This window comes from Callospermophilus lateralis, chromosome 4, assembly GCF_048772815.1.
Source record: "Callospermophilus lateralis isolate mCalLat2 chromosome 4, mCalLat2.hap1, whole genome shotgun sequence".
NCBI classification, from domain to species: domain Eukaryota; kingdom Metazoa; phylum Chordata; class Mammalia; order Rodentia; family Sciuridae; genus Callospermophilus; species Callospermophilus lateralis.
This window is the reverse complement of record NC_135308.1, coordinates 63,811,952-63,827,627: the sequence shown is the minus strand read 5'-3', so window position 1 is coordinate 63,827,627 and position 15,676 is coordinate 63,811,952. Positions and strand designations below refer to the sequence as shown.

The following is a 15,676-nucleotide window of genomic DNA, read 5'->3' as shown; positions in this document are numbered from 1 at the left end:
ACCACATAAAAAAATAAAGATATTGTGTCCATCTACAGATAAAAATATTAAAAACAAAAACAAAACAAACAAACAAACAACAACAACAAAAAAACCCAAATCCACAAGGAAATCAAACTAAACATCTGTGTTGAGGCCAGAGTTTGCCATCGTCTGGGAACAGCACCTTGGACCAGAACCTCTGAGCCATTTGGCCAGGATTTCACACAGATTATATTTTTTTACTCTCTTGGAAACATAATGTCCCCTGCTTTTAGCAGAAATTTTAATATGTATGGGGTATGTGCAGTTCTCCTCCTTAATAAACAGCAATTAAAAAAAATCAAAAATCACTGAGTATGTTTTCCCTTCTGCCTTACGACTTACTTTTCAATGTAATTTACAAATGGGAGCCTGTAAGCTGTTGAGATAAAGGCACAAGGTACACATGTAGGAGATGGCAGATGAGACCCACTCAAATGTGTGCAAGTTGACTTTTTCGTCCAAAATACATCAATGTAGAAATTTCTAAATGGGTCACCAGCTGAAAATATCCCGAAATCAGGGCGAAAGAGCTCTTCTTCGGGCCTCTCTTTTCTAAGATGTCTATTTATGTGGCCATGGCTCCTCTCTGGAGGCAGCTACACTGCTGTCACAACGTCAAGTTTAGCCTGGTGTGCTTCTGCAGTCATCTATTCAGTCCATCTCCTAAGCAAGAAAAGAACACCAGTCAGAATAGCCAGTTTAATTCACAACCAGGATTTAGTACTTAAGACATTTACTAGTGTCTTAACAGGAGGGAAGCTGGGGTACAGAGCCTCCAGATCCTGTTAATCCTATATCCCTGCACCCTCCCTTTTGTTACACAAGGGCAAGTACAAAACCACAGGCTTTCCAAAGGCTCAGAGGTAAATTCAAACCTCTCCATAATCACTTCACTTGTTAAGACATGTTAGGAGGTCAGAGGAATCACCACTATTCCCTTTAAGCTGTATCTATTTGGTACCCATCAGTTCAAATGTTAACATTTTGCCTCTTATTCCTCAAAATGGTTGTTGGTTGGGGGGAGACCTGTTCAGAGGCTTTCTCTGGCTTCTTTCAAGAGTTCAGCATGTTTTACCCCCTATTTTGTAGATGCCTTTATAACTGAATAGCACGCAGCAGAGGCATTTAAGGCCTATCAATAACTATTCACAGGGTTAGGTGCTATTTTATTTAAAAAGTAAGCCTGAATAATGCTCTGACATATTGAAAAAATTCAGATACTGATGTTTTAAAATTTGAAATAAGATACATCCACCTATCTTCCACTGGGGTTTATGAAACTGAAGCATCAGTCTTCAAGGATGTCTTGCTTACCCTTCTTAGGCAGTGTCATGAAGACTGACTTTTAATGTCTTGGTTATGTGACAGATATGCTCTCTGTGTATAGGAAAATGCACATCATCTCTGCCCCCCGACCCTTTTTGACTATTCCTTTTGGTATCTCTCCCCATTCTCCTCTGTAAGGATATATTCTGAGAATCTGCACTTATGTTTGTGACAAGGTGAAGCTGAGGGCAGACTGAGGAAGCTCAGCCAAGGTCCCTCTGGACACTTTCTTTTATGCCCACCATGCTGCTATGATTCTATCCATGGTGCGAGGAAGGCTTCAAGTCCCTCCTGACAGCAACATGTCTTATCACTGCTTTCCTTTCGCTTTCATCATCGGGGAGATCAGAGTGAGGAGGGCTGAGAGAGGCCCCATAGCAGAGGGCTCTGCTGGGTTCTAGGGTTCTTTGAGGAAAAAGGTATGGGCAGCAGGCAGAGACCAGGGGACTCCAGGAAATAGAAAGGAGCTGACATCAGTGATTCTTACATTTCTGACTAAGTCCCGCACGTAGGCGAATAGGTTCTGGTTAATAAAGTTGACTGTTGCATGAAACACATCATGGAGTAAGGATGGTGTATGATTGGCCACCTTTTTGGCCAATAGCATGGTCATAATAAGCATGGTCTTCTCGTTCTCCATGTCTTTAGGATAAGTCTGCATTGCTGCTTTCAGGGTGGTGTCCAGGCAGTTGCTTCTGTCCTATACAGAGATAAAGACAGTTTACTAATAGTCTTTCCTCTTACAGTCCCTGGTGGTAAGTACAAAGGGGCATCTCAGAAGGAAGTATTGATGGAATAGCTAAGGCTACAGGACAGAGAGAAGGATAGACAATTTAGTTTTGAGGCAATGCAAAGGGAATACTACTTCCTACAGGGAATGCTCATTAACCTAATACACATTTACTGAACACTGTATGTTATTTAATGGAACACAAGGAGCTGAAGCCATTCCCTTTCCTAACCTCAAAAGACTGATTACTATCTCCAGCAACTTAGGCCCATCTTACTACTGGGCACCCTAGCTTAAGGAGACAAGCAGAACTTACTCACCAAAGGTGAGAGGCAAATACTAGACCATTGGACTTGAGAGACCTTAGGCTCAATGACTTACATGCACAATTACCCTTGTGGGAGGTGTCCCAAGGCAGTGCATAGCCAGATGCTTCTGTATTCTTAGACAGCTGCTGGAGAATAGCAGATGGGGAGAGAATGCCAGACTGAAGACCAGCTGTCATGGAAGGGGGCGCCCAACAAGATAGTGAGGTTATCAGCCTTCTCAGTTGGTAGAAGTCAAAAGAATTAAACTTTCTCTCCTCTCACCTCCTACAGCTACAAGTATTTATTTGAAGGCTTTAGGGTGTGGCCTGCACCAATCTTTGGATGCCCCCAGAGGTCCATGTGAGCAGCAATATCTGTGTAACTAAACACAGTCATGAAGTTGGGAAGAGGAGAAGGCTAAACTATCACTGTTTTTGTTATACCTGGGAAAGTAACTGAAAATCCTGTGTTGGGATCTTTACTCTCCAAAACAGAAAAAAAAAAAAAGTTATTTTGGTAAGAGTCAGATATATTTTGCTGGGGCTGGGGATATAGCTCTATTGGTAGAGTGCTTGTCTCTCATGAACAAGGCCCTGGGTTTTATCCCCAGCACCACAAAAAAAAAAAAAAAAAAAAAAAGATATACTTTATTCATCTTTCTTGAATCTTCTATCCCTCTCACTTATAAAGGTTCAGGTTTTCTAAATCTCCACTAAATTCTCCTGAAAGACAATCATGCTCTAACTCCATTCCCAATTCTCTTGTCAAAGCTCCAGATAGACAGTCATGGAGCTATCTCAGGGGACACTGGTCTTCTGATGAGAGACAAAACAGGCCCTGGCTCCAGTGACAATCATAAAAGCCCATCTTGGGGCTGGGGATGTGGCTCATACGGTAGCGAGCTCGCCTGGCATGCGTGCGGCCCGGGTTCGATCCTCAGCACCACATACAAACAAAGATGTTGTGTCTGCCGAGAACTAAAAAAAAAATAAATAATAAAATTCTCTCTCTCTAAAAAAAAAAATAAAATAAAATCCCATCTTACTCAGAAGTAGCAATATGTATTCCCTCACTTACTTCCTCTGACAGTCCAGTATTCATAAAACGTGCCACCAGTTCATTCACCAGTTCTGGCTGGATGCTACGGTCCATTTCATCCCCGACTTGGGCAAGATGCTGGGCAATGTTCTGTATAACTTCTTCTTGACTTTCAGAATCTGAAAGGCAGAGGGCAATAAGGACAAAGACGATTCAGACAATGGCCCCATTAGATACTCTCATCCCCCTCCACCCCACCCGACACAGGAAAGGAGTCTGCTTTGGAAGAAGGACAGCTCCTGCCTCCACAGCACGCGCTCACAGTCCTCACTGACATTGGCTCCACTCAGCTTGAGCCCCTGTGTGACTTCTGGACTGGCTGTCAGACCAGGGAAAGGCCTGAGTGAACAGCAGACCAGCTCCAGAAGCAGGCCTCTCCCTGAACACAGACTCAAGAACTGTCCCCAAAGAGGGTCAGTCATGCTCTAGCAGTCTTCACCATGGGCCTCAAAGAAGAACCTGGCAGCAATCTTCAGGGCTATCACCTGTTAAGTGTTGATGTATAACACTTAACAGGTGTCAATCTTAGAAGCTTTTAGGAAGGAAGATTTACAGTCAGACCAGGTTTGAGTCCCGCCCCCCTTCCTGGCCATGAGAATTTGAAGCATATGTCCTACTTCCTTATAGGGAAGAGGTGGAGCTGACTCCCCTCCCCAATCTTACCTCATTAAGTAAAACCCCAGGTTTTCTCTATCAATTTCCAGGCCCTATATGATCTGCCCCACCTGGCCAACTAAGATTCTGCTACCTGACGTTAGTCCCTCCACAGTATTCCTGGCCTCCACACATGCTGCCCCTTCTGCCTAAACGCCACTCCCCAACAGAACACAGCTCCTTCCTCACCTCCTTTATTCTGTCCCAGTCTTCTCCTCTTTCTTTTTCTTCCTTGACACGTTTACACATTACCCTAATCATAACTCTATGATTTGTTTGACACCCCTCAACCAGAATATAAACTCCCTAAAAGCTGTAATTTTTTTTTTTTTTTGCAGGGGGAGGGGTCTAGTACTGAGGATTGAACCCAGGGCCTCATATATACTAGGCAAGCAATACGCTATATTCCCAGCCATTTTAAAATTTTATTTTGAGACAGGGTCTCACTAACTTGCCCAAGCTAGCCTCAAATTTACTATCCTCCTGCCTTAGCCTTGTGAGTTGCTGAAATTATAGGCATGTGATACCATGCCCAGCAAACCTATAATTCTGAAAATCAGTTTGGTTTACTGTTAAATATTCAGCACTTAAACTGACACAGGCGCACAGCAGGTGCTCAATACACAACTGTCCGGAAGCTGGGCATTATGGCACATGCCTATAATCCCAACAACTCAAGAGGCCGAGGCAGGAGGATCACAAGTTGGAGGGCAATCTCAGCAATTTAGCGAGGTCCTAAGCCCTGTTTCAAAACAAAAAGTAAAAAGGGGCTGAGGATGCAGCTCTATGGTAAAGCACCCCTAGGTTTAATTCCTGCAAACATAACAAAAACCAACTACATGGGGCTGGGGGTGTGGCTCAGTGGTAGAATGTATGCTTAGCTTCAATCCCCAGCACAGCAAAATAAATCAAAGCAAATAAACCAAAAACCAAATAAGTGCATAAATGAATGAACAGATCCTGTATCTAGCTTCTGATATCAATAAATGACAACTATTGTTATCTCTCTCATTAAGTCCTGCATTTCTCCTGTATTTGCAACTCCCCTCTGGCTCCTATTTATCCAGGATGGAAACCTGGCTTACCTGAGGTCTCTGCTATTCCCACTGCACCCTTTCTCAGTGCGTTGTCAGGTCTGATCTTAGAACTCCTATCTGCTTCTGCCACCCTTGTCAGGGTTTTCTCTGAGCTCTCATCTTGATAACATTGTCCTTCAGTCTATTTTCCTCAGAAACAGGAGGGCATAACAAGCACTTGGGCAGGACTGAAGGAAGCAGTAAGAAGTCTAATATGCTTACCAACCTCAGGGGTGAGAGCCTTCTTAAATTCTGCACTCTAGGGATTTCATCTGCCCCTCCTTCAGTCTTCTTTCTTTCTTTGTCCTATTAGGCCTCTAAGGATGGAATCCAGGGCCATAGACACACCAGGCAAGTATTCCGGTCCACCACTGAGTCGCACTCTTAGCCTCTCACCACAACAAGATACGACACTGCTTCTCTACTCAGGACCTTCCCCATGCTCACTTCTACTTAAGTGGTTAAGTCATCTTCTAGCTTCCAATTCCCTTTAATTCTTTCTACTCTTGTAATGTTCTAGCCAAATCCAAACATTTTCTGTGTTTCATAGCCTTTGGGCTTTCCCATCTTCAGGCTTTTGCTTAATCAATGGCTATTTCCTCTTCCCTATTTCCAAAGAATTACATTGTGCCATCTTTCTAGACCTAGCTCAACCTCACTTGAGTCATGAATTCCTTCCTGATTCCCTTCAGAGCAAAGGGTCCCCACTTCTCCTTATACTTCCCTGAGAAATGATGTGTGCCTCACTTACTTGCCAAAGCCTTTCCACCTTATTTTTGTGAATCATGTACACATCTCTCTTCCCTCTATCCACCAGATCAGCAACATCAGAAATTATATCTGATTTTGTTTTGAGGTTTTCAGAGTCTCTATTTTGTTCCTTGCCTCCAAAACTTGTCAGGTACTTAATTCATAGGCCAATGTTCTCTCAGAGCACTAGTAAGGTCAGTATACAGCCCCATTAATCTACTTTTCAAATGCCATTTGGGTCAAGTCAGGATTTGCTGTCTAAAGGTAAGGGACAGTGTAGAGAGCAGCAAGAGAAAAGCGCAGGAGACAGACTCTGGTTGTAGTTACTGCTGTATCACCTTCTGACAGTGAAGCCATTCGGGCCCATGCCTGTCCTCAGTCCTTCCTACAACTTTCTAAGAGATCAAATGCTTTTATTCAGTTTAGGACTGTCAGAATACATACTGGTTAGGCTCAAAGAAAGTTTCTGGCATACCTTGACTAGTGGGAAACACTGGGCCACATTTCCTTTCACCAGATTTAAGATGAGATTGGGCAAAAGGCAGAATCAATTGTTGGTCTCCCCCAGAGCCACCAGAGGGCACTGGAATCTTGGTGACAGGAAATTTCAGAGTAGACAACCAGGTTGTGCAGGACAGGTTGGAAGGTCTGGGTCACTGTGGAATTTCAGGGCAGGGATTTTTTTTTTCTTTTGCAGTGCTAGTGGTGGAACCCAGGGCCTTGAGCAATAGGGCAAATGCTCCACCACTGAGCTACACCCTCAGTCCCAGGGCAGTGATTCTAATCAAGGTCAGAATCACCTGGAAGTCTTCCACTCTAACAGCTGACCTGGGTCGGTGGAGTAGACTCAAGGCCTGCACATTTTGAAAAAGTTCCTCATGTAAAGTCTGTGTGCACACTACTGAGAACCAACGTCCTGAGCTCCTCAGCTTGCTCTTTCTCCAGAAGCAGCACTAGTGGCTCAGTGGTAGAGCGCTTGCCTAGTGGCACTGGGTTTAATTTTCAGCACCGCATATAAATAAATGAATAAAACTGAGGTCCATCAACATCTAAAAATATATATACTAGTAAGAATAGAGGCAAGGAAGAGAGCACAGGGATTAAAGTTCAGAATGGTAAAATCTGGAAACAGGTAACAGGAGGCAGCACTGATTATAATGGGAGGCAACCCAAGAAGTTCAAGAGGGGTCTGGCTCAAGTACTGCCTTGGACATACCCATCAGTTTGACTGGGTCTAGTCATTTATATGTCCCTGGGCCTGAGTTTCCTCATCTGGAAATGAGGTTCATAATACTTCAATTATTCCCTTCCCTCCCTTTGTGCCAGGGATCCAACCCAGGGCCTCATGTATGCCAGACAACCACTTGAGATCCCCTAGCTCAGTTTTCTTATATTTAAAAAAAGGGAAAATGTGAAGTTCTATATGGGATACAAAAATTCCTTTAAATGCATGGATTGGGACCTGCTCAAGATGGTGTGGAGCTGTGTAAGAATCACCTGTGGGGCTTTTACTCACACCAGTGATGCCCCAGATCTATCAAATCAGATTGCCTAAAGATGGGACCCCAGCACCACTGTTTTAAAGCTTTCTGGTTCTTGAAACTACATAAACCTAAACTGGGGAGTCCTTCAGGTTATTTAATACAGCTCAGTGGTTTCCAGAATTACTTGGGAAAACACTTTTCATATTGGTAGATGAACATAAGAAGGTAGATGCTGCACCTAAAATAAGTTCAGCACCACTAGAGGCAATCAAACACAGATCAAACCATATAATATGAACATATACAGTAGCCTAAAACTCCATGGGTCAAGACTGAGCCCAAATGTCCCTTCTAGCCCATGGATTGTGGGAGGCCAACCTTACAGGTGACTGAGTTACACTCTCCAGCTAGGTGCTGAGGCGCTCAGTCACAGAAATGGGTGTGTCTTGCTACAGCCCCATGGGTGAAGCCATGCTCACCTGTTCCTTTGTAATATAACCCCTTGCCCTGTTTAGGATAGAATCTTCCATGGAAGTGCCTTGTGTGTGTCCCCTCCTCTTACTGTGCCCTTGGGTGTGGCCTACCCAGGTGTCAGTCAACCTGCTGACAGTGGACATCATGAAGATAGACTCAGCCCCCTGAAACCTGTCCCCTTGCCTCATTTGAATAGCTTCTCCTCAATAAAAGGGGTCAGCATGTGCTTTCGCTCTCTCTCTCTTTCTGTGGACCCTTAAGGTCAGAGGAGCCAGTCACAGCAACCCCAAAGAAAAAGGTATTTGTGTCTCTTGTGTGGTTATTTCATGCAGCCCAGTTAGCCCAGTTTAACTAGAGTGACCCCTTAGCCTTTTAGTCGCGAGAACAGAAACCCAGCAATGGATATCCCCAGATGTTACTAGTAACAACAAAGCCCAGGATTGGCACAAAGGAGATGGGGTCAGGTGCCTACCTGCTTCTATTCTTCCCATGAAGAGACTGGCACGGTTGCCGTCAGTCTGCAGCTCATCTTCACGTTCCCCCTCCAGGTAAGTTCGCACAGGTAGTTCCTGGCCCAGAGTTCTCAGCTCTTGGTGAAACTTACAGTCAGAGAAGCTTTGGAGGAAGTCAAGCACCAGCAAGTTTGTGATGTATTCATCCCTGAGGCCTGAACCATTGCTGACCTAAGATAAAAGAGGAATTAGGAAGGCTCTTGGGAACCCAGGCCAGGGCCAGAAGCCCTCCCTGTACCTGAGCAGACAGTTCTATGGGGTACAGATGGTCTTGAAAGAACCTTACTGGCCTAAGAGGTGAATCTCAAGTAGATTCAAGATCCCTGGAGCAATGCCTCCTGTAGATGCCAAAGAGAGAGCTTCAATTCTACAAGTGATTCATCCACCATTTGCTTTACCTGAAATCTGTGGCTGGGGTGAGTTTCCTATGCTACAGTCTGATTCAGGGAATTCAGGCAAATATCATTTAGATGCCATCCATGTATTTACATTATTTTTTTAAAAGTACCAGGGATACTTCACCAAATAAAATCCAGCTTTCCTGGCTATTCTTCTAGAAGTTAGCAGCTCTTTCTTTTCCATAATCTCTTTTGTAGGCCTAGGATGATACTGGGCCAACAGAAGACTCTCAATACATACTGGGGGTGGTACCCACAGGTCAACATTGCCTTTGGCCCAGCTTGGTCTACTTCTAGAGGCTTAATTAATGAAAACCCCAGAGTGCTCTGACCAGGAGGGGCTGGAGCACACAGTCCCCACTCACTGTCCATCTCTACTGGTAACACTTAAGCCGCATGCAGCTCCTGCAAATGCCTGCACTATGGGAGCCAGGAGGGGCCTTTCTAGCATGCTGACTGCATGTGAGGATGTTTTTTGAAAATAAAGGTGAGTACCTATAGCATCAGTGGCACCATGTGCCCAGAGCAACCATAGCTCTAAAATAAAGAGGGAATAAGTAGTCTGGAAGGTTCGGGATTCCAAGACCTGTCCAGATGTATGCCAAATATTCACAGGGGCTGTAAGAACAAAGGAAGATAAAAGTGCTGGTGAAAAGATATTGTAATCCTCTAAGTCCTTAATAATTTGCATCAGAAAAACAAAACAACTTTTTATTTGTTTATTTATTTATTTATGTGGTACTGAGGATCGACCCTAGCAACTCGCATGTGCTAGGCAGCTGCTCTACCATTGAGCCACAACCCCAGCCCCACAAAAAAGTATTTATTAGAAAAGTAAAAAAAAAACTCCCAGGACAGCTTTTTTTTTTTTTTTTCCTTCGGTGGTGCTGGGGATTGAACCCAGGGCCTTGTGCATGTGAGGTAAGCTCTCTACCAATTAAGTTATATCCCCAGCCCTGAGAAAAGTTTTTTAATAGGACAAAATAAATAAAACTGCTGGTACAGCAAGTACTTAGCATGCAATGAGCCCTGGGTTCAATCCTCAACACCACCAAAAAAAAAAAAAAAGGTTAAATAAAATATGGTACTTGAGGGGCTGGGGTTGTGGCTCAGTAGCAGAGCACTTTCCTAGCATATGTGAGGCACTGGGTTTGAGCCTCAGCACCACATATAAATAAATAAAAAATAAGGTACATCAACAACTAAAAAAATATTTTAAAAAAATATGGTACTTGTGTATTATTGCTCTTTGGCTGTTACTTCTTCAGGATTACTTTCAAATAAAAGCAAAACTTTATGTAAAAGTTCTACTGAATCTAATTCTTACAATTCCTGTACTATGAGGCCAAGAGGGTACAAAACAGCTTAGAAACTCAAAAAACATGGCCATTTCTGTCACAAGGAGATGTCCTGATTAGAAGAGAAGAAAGGAACCCAGGGGCAGTATCATGGGTTAAGTGTGTCTCCACTAAAAAAATGTTCAAGTCCTAACCCCAAGTACCCATAAATAGGATCTTATCTGGACATAATCAAGTTAAGAAACTTCATCAGAGTGAGCCCTAAGTCCAATGACTGGTGTCTTTGTAGGAGTAAAATATATATACTACGACATGCAGGGAAATGCCACCTGAAGATAGAGGCCAGAATTGAAGTGATGCGTGTCCAAGCTAAGAAACATCAAGGATCACTGGTAATTCCAGAAGCTGGGACAGAATCTCCCTCAGAAAGAGGGAGCAACCACAATGATGACCTGATTTTAGGCTGCTGGTCACTAGAATTGTGAGGGAATAAACTCCTGGGTTTTTGTGTTTGTTTTTGGTGGTACTGGGGGCTGAACTTAGACACTGAGCTATATCATATCCCTTTTTGTTTTATTATTATTTTTTTTGGTACTGGGAATTGAACTCAGGGGCACTCAATCACTGAGCCACATTCCCATTCCTATCTTGTATTTTATTTAGAGAAAGGGTCCCACTGAGTTGCTTAGGGCCTTGCTAAATTGCTGAGGCTGGCTTTGAACTCGAGATCCTCCTGTCTCAGCCTTCCGAGCCTCTGGGATTATAGGCGTGAGCCACCGCAACCAGCCCTAGCCCTTTTTATTTTTTGACACAGGGCCTTGCTTTTGTGGTGGAAGCTGGCCTGGAACTGATGATCCTCTTGCCTCAACTCCCAAAGTTACTGGAATTATAGGTGTGTGCCACCACGCCCAGCTTAAACTCTTGTCCTTAAAAGCCACCCAGTTTGTTTCAGCAGCCCAAGGAAATTAATAAAGGTGGTCTTTGCCCAAGGACCACCTTTCGATCCAGAGTTGGTAAACAAGAATCTGAAGCCTGAATGTGGAGATACAGCAGCTGCCAGCCATGCTAGATCAGGTTATCCAATACATTCTATAATCTTTATTACATAAAATAAAGAGAGATGGCTGGCAAAGGAAAGGGAAGTATTTCATGTTAGAGAATGAGGGATCTGGAAATGTTTAGTTGCAGTGAGCTGAAAAGCCAAGAGGACAGGCAAGTGCCATGAAAAAGGAAGTGGTTTGGGAAACAGAATTTATTTCATTCCATGAACAAACAGAGCTTGTGACATGCCAAGTATGGAACTATACTTCTTTTAAATCTTCCAGTAATAAAAGTTGAAGAAGGAATTTAATATTTATCTTTTTAGATCATAGGAAAAAATATATTGAGAGAAATGAGGAACACTTAAGAAATTCTGCTATATATTTTACATAACTGATGCAAATGAAGTAAAAATAATTCTTATGCTATAGAATCAGTTCTGATGCAGAGAAAGAGACAAAAACCTCCAATGCATTTGATAAATTAGAATAAATCTGGTGTTCAAACCTGGCAAAAAGAACACTAGATAAGAGTAACAAAAAGTGAAACCAGTCTCATTTGTTTTTACAAACATATATATCTCAAGCCAGATATGGTGGTGCATGCCTGTAGTCCCAGTTACTCAGAAGCCTGAGGCAGGAAATCGCCAGCCTCAGCAACTTAGACTCTGTCTCAAAATAAAAGATTAAAAGAGAGATGTAGCTCAGTGGTAGAATACTTGCCTAGAATGAGTGAGGGCCTGAGTTTGATTTCTAGTACTGCAAATAAATTCAAAGAAGAATGCTGAGTGAAATAAGCCAGTCACAAAAAGATAAAAACTGTATGATTTCACTTATATGAGGTCCTTGAAGAGACCTTTACATAGACAGAAAGTAGAATGGTAGCTATTGGGGGCTGCTGTCAGGGAGGAGTTAAGTTAGTGTTTGATGGGGACAGTTTCAGTTGAGCGAGATGAAAATGTTCTGGAGCTGGATGGTAGCAATGGTTGTACAACAACAATGCATGTAATGACCCTGAACCACACACTTAAAAATAGTGAAGACAGGCCAGGCATGACGGCACACATGAAGGGTATATCCTGTCTCTGCTCCCTTCTCTCTCTCTTTCCCAGCTGCAAAGAGGTAAGCAGATTTGCTGTATCACACTCTCTCTGCCATGATGTTCTACCTCATCACAAGCCCAGAAACAACAGCGCCAAGTTACTACGGAATCAAACTTTGAAACCATGAGTCAAAATAAATCTTACTTTTAAGTTGAATTTTTCAGATATTTTGTCACAGTGACAGAAAGCCAACTAACACAAGACTTTTCAGGCACCGAGGGTACTGTCCATAGGCTCAGGGATGTTGAAATGGTAATTCTGTTGTAGATTTGTGGTTCCTCTTAGCAGAGCTTTCAGATGGGAACTGGGAACTGGGGTCAGGCTAGATCAGCACCCACAGGCAAATGCATGAAGAACAAGCCTACACTCAACCCTCTAACGTCCCCTTTCCAAGAATTCCTCCAAAAGAATTCAGGAGTCTGACCTCAGAGTCCATGGCACAGGCAGCACCTGGTAGCTCCAACTCAGTTTTGGTTCACGGAGGTCCAAGATCACCACCTAGAAAAGGACACACATAGAGGGTGGGTGGCTGTATCCTGAAGGGATGCCCCACAGGGGAGAATGGAGAAGACGGGCCTCAGCTCTGGCTCAGGAACTTTGGCCACTGCAACCGAGCAGCTGAGGTCACTGTTGCCAGCAGATGGTATTCAGTCGGGTTCCTTTCTTTCCCCTTGGCACAGAATTGTGGGCCACAACCTACTGAGCAAACTGAAGTTTTCCTGGATCTTCCCTGAGACTTGCCAGACCCCTTAGAACTCCCCAGGGCCAGTCCTCCATCCAAGAGTTAACTCTCCTATTCCATTCTCAGGAAGACCTCATGGATCAGGCTAATGGGCTGATCTGGCTTACAAACTATTTTAAAGTAAATATTTACATTAGTAAGTTTCCTATAAGAATATACTCAGTAAATAAAGTATATCTGTCGCAGTCTGTCTGGGCACAAATAACCAAGCCGCCACAAAGCCTTGTAGGTTGAAACAGCAACTCTTTATTCCCGAACTCTCACCAGCACTCTACACACACTTCCCGGGAATACACTCCCTCCACAGGGCTCCACGTGCCAATTCTCCCAGAACCCCAAGGAGAACTCCATGGGAACTCCAAAGTAGCGGGCGCCTGAGGCAGCAAGAGCCGCCCTATTACTGGTGTAAAGGTCTAATATACAATTGAATCAATCCAGCATCATCTTAATGGCTTGCCTCTCAACCATTACTTCTGGCAAAATGCCAGGGGCCATTCAGACTCGGCTGTGGCTCTCAACATATATCTAAAAATTTCCAGGAAATCTATCTCCTCAGGATGACAACTATCACAGCAATTCCTTCCAATAACAAAGATACCAACCCATATCTTTGACAAGTTTTATGATCTTGCATTCCACACAATGTTGCTATGCAGGCAGCATTGATCCTGACTTAAAAGGGAGAAAATATAGTTTTAGGAAGAATTTTCTTGAGGCCACAGAACTAGTAAGTGACAGGAGGGGGCAAATCAGTTCCTTCGATCAGGTCACATGGCTTCAATTGTTCATATTATGAAGAAAAAATTTCCAATAAAACTGATGAAAAAAGAGACTGCATTTGACATACAAAAGATTAAGTCTTACATTGGACACACATGACAAACTAAATGACCCACTACTAACTAGACAAATGCCAACTGGGAACTGAGGTCAAAAAATATGTCCTGGCCAGACAAGCGGTACATATTTAAATCTCAGCTATTTGCACAGCTGAAGCAAAAGGATCACAAGTTCAAGGTCAGCCCAGGCAACTAAGCAAGACTCTCAAAAGTGAAAAGGTTGGGGATTTCATGCAGTGGTAGAACAACTCCAATACCAGGAAAAACAAACAAACATAACTATTATAGACTGTTGGGGATGAACATATACTTTGAAGAACAGTATAAATATTCCTCAAAATAATAAAAATAGAATTACCATATGATCCAGCTATCCACTCCCGGGTATATATCCAGAGGAAATGAAATTGGCACACAAAAGATACATCTAGCTGGGTGTGTTGGCACACATCTGTAATCCCAGCAGCTCCGGAGGCTAAGGCAAGAGGATAGCAAATTCAAAGCTAGCCTTAGCAACTTAGTGAAACCTTGTCTCAAAATAAAAAATAAAGAGGGCTGGGGATATGGCTCAGTGGTTGAGTGCCCCTGAGTTCAATCTCCAGTACCAAAAAAAAAAAAAAAAAAAAAAAAAAAAAATCTACCTACCTACCTACATATTTATTGCTATACCATTCACAATAACTACTATATGTAATCAGCCTAGGGACCCATTGATGGCTCAATGGATAAAGAAAAGTGGTGTGTGTGTGTATAAATATATATATACATATACAGACACACACACATATATCATACATACATATGCACGCACACACACACACACACACACATAAATGGAATAATGTTCAGCCATAAAAATGAATGATAGCCTATCATTTGCAGCAAAATGGATGGAACTAAAGAACATTATGTTAACTGAAATAATTCAAATGGAGAAAGATGCATGTTGTAGATCAATGGTAGAGCACCTGCCTGGGATGTATGAGGCACTGGGTTCAATCCTCAGCAACACATTTAATTAATTAGTTAGTTAGTTAATTAACGGTTAAAAAAATGCCCCATCTTAAAAAAAGAAAAGAAAAGAGTTGATGCAGGCTAGAAGTGTGGTTCAGTACAAGCACTTTACTAGCGTGAGTGAGGCCCTCTGGGTTCAACCTCCAGCACTACAAAAAAAAAAAAAAAAAAGCAAATGTTGACCTGAATGTAAAACAGTGATTACTAGAGGCTGGAAAGGTGGGAAGGATAGAGGGAGATTGGATAACAAAACAAAACAAAACAAAAAAACCATAAGAAATAAGTCCCAGTGTTCCACAGATCAGTGAAGAAACTATAATTCATAAAAACCTATTATATATTTTATGAATAACTAGAAGAGAAGAATTCTAAGGCTTCAAACACAAAGCAATAAGAAAAAAAATCTTAATTACCCTGATTTGATCAGTATACATTGTACACATGTATGAAAATTTCACACTGTTCCTCATATTTATATACACTATGTATTAATCAAATAATTTTTAGATGTTTATAAGAAATGTCAATGACCCTGATTTTTTTTGTGTGTGAGAGGAGTACTGGGGATATACACAGGGCCATACACATGCTAGGTAGATGCTCTACCGCTGAGCTCTACCTCCTGTCCAACTACCCTGATTAGATCACTACCCACTGTATACATGTATTAAATTATCACACTGTACCCCATATATTTGTACAATTAAAACAAAAACAAAAATATATCTATACAATTGGATACACATAAAATCATTAAACAGAATAAGAGTTTTGTTGCGTATCAGTATTAAGATGTCCAAGAGGGC

The 15,676-nt window shown here is 42.5% G+C and overlaps 1 protein-coding gene across 1 annotated transcript in view; it reads right to left on the bottom strand.

Annotated features, from left to right (window-relative positions):
* Positions 1-586: 586 nt before the first annotated feature.
* Bid (BH3 interacting domain death agonist) overlaps positions 587-15,676 on the bottom strand; it is a 36,083-nt gene continuing 20,993 nt past the window's right edge. Inside the window, exons 2-6 of the mRNA XM_076852530.1 lie at positions 12,700-12,773; positions 8,397-8,607; positions 3,466-3,605; positions 1,838-2,050; positions 587-687 (exon numbers count right to left, since the gene is read on the bottom strand). Coding sequence (XP_076708645.1) covers positions 676-687; positions 1,838-2,050; positions 3,466-3,605; positions 8,397-8,607; positions 12,700-12,711 — 588 coding nt within the window. The 5' untranslated portion in view covers positions 12,712-12,773 and the 3' untranslated portion in view covers positions 587-675. The remainder of the gene's footprint in view (positions 688-1,837; positions 2,051-3,465; positions 3,606-8,396; positions 8,608-12,699; positions 12,774-15,676) is intronic.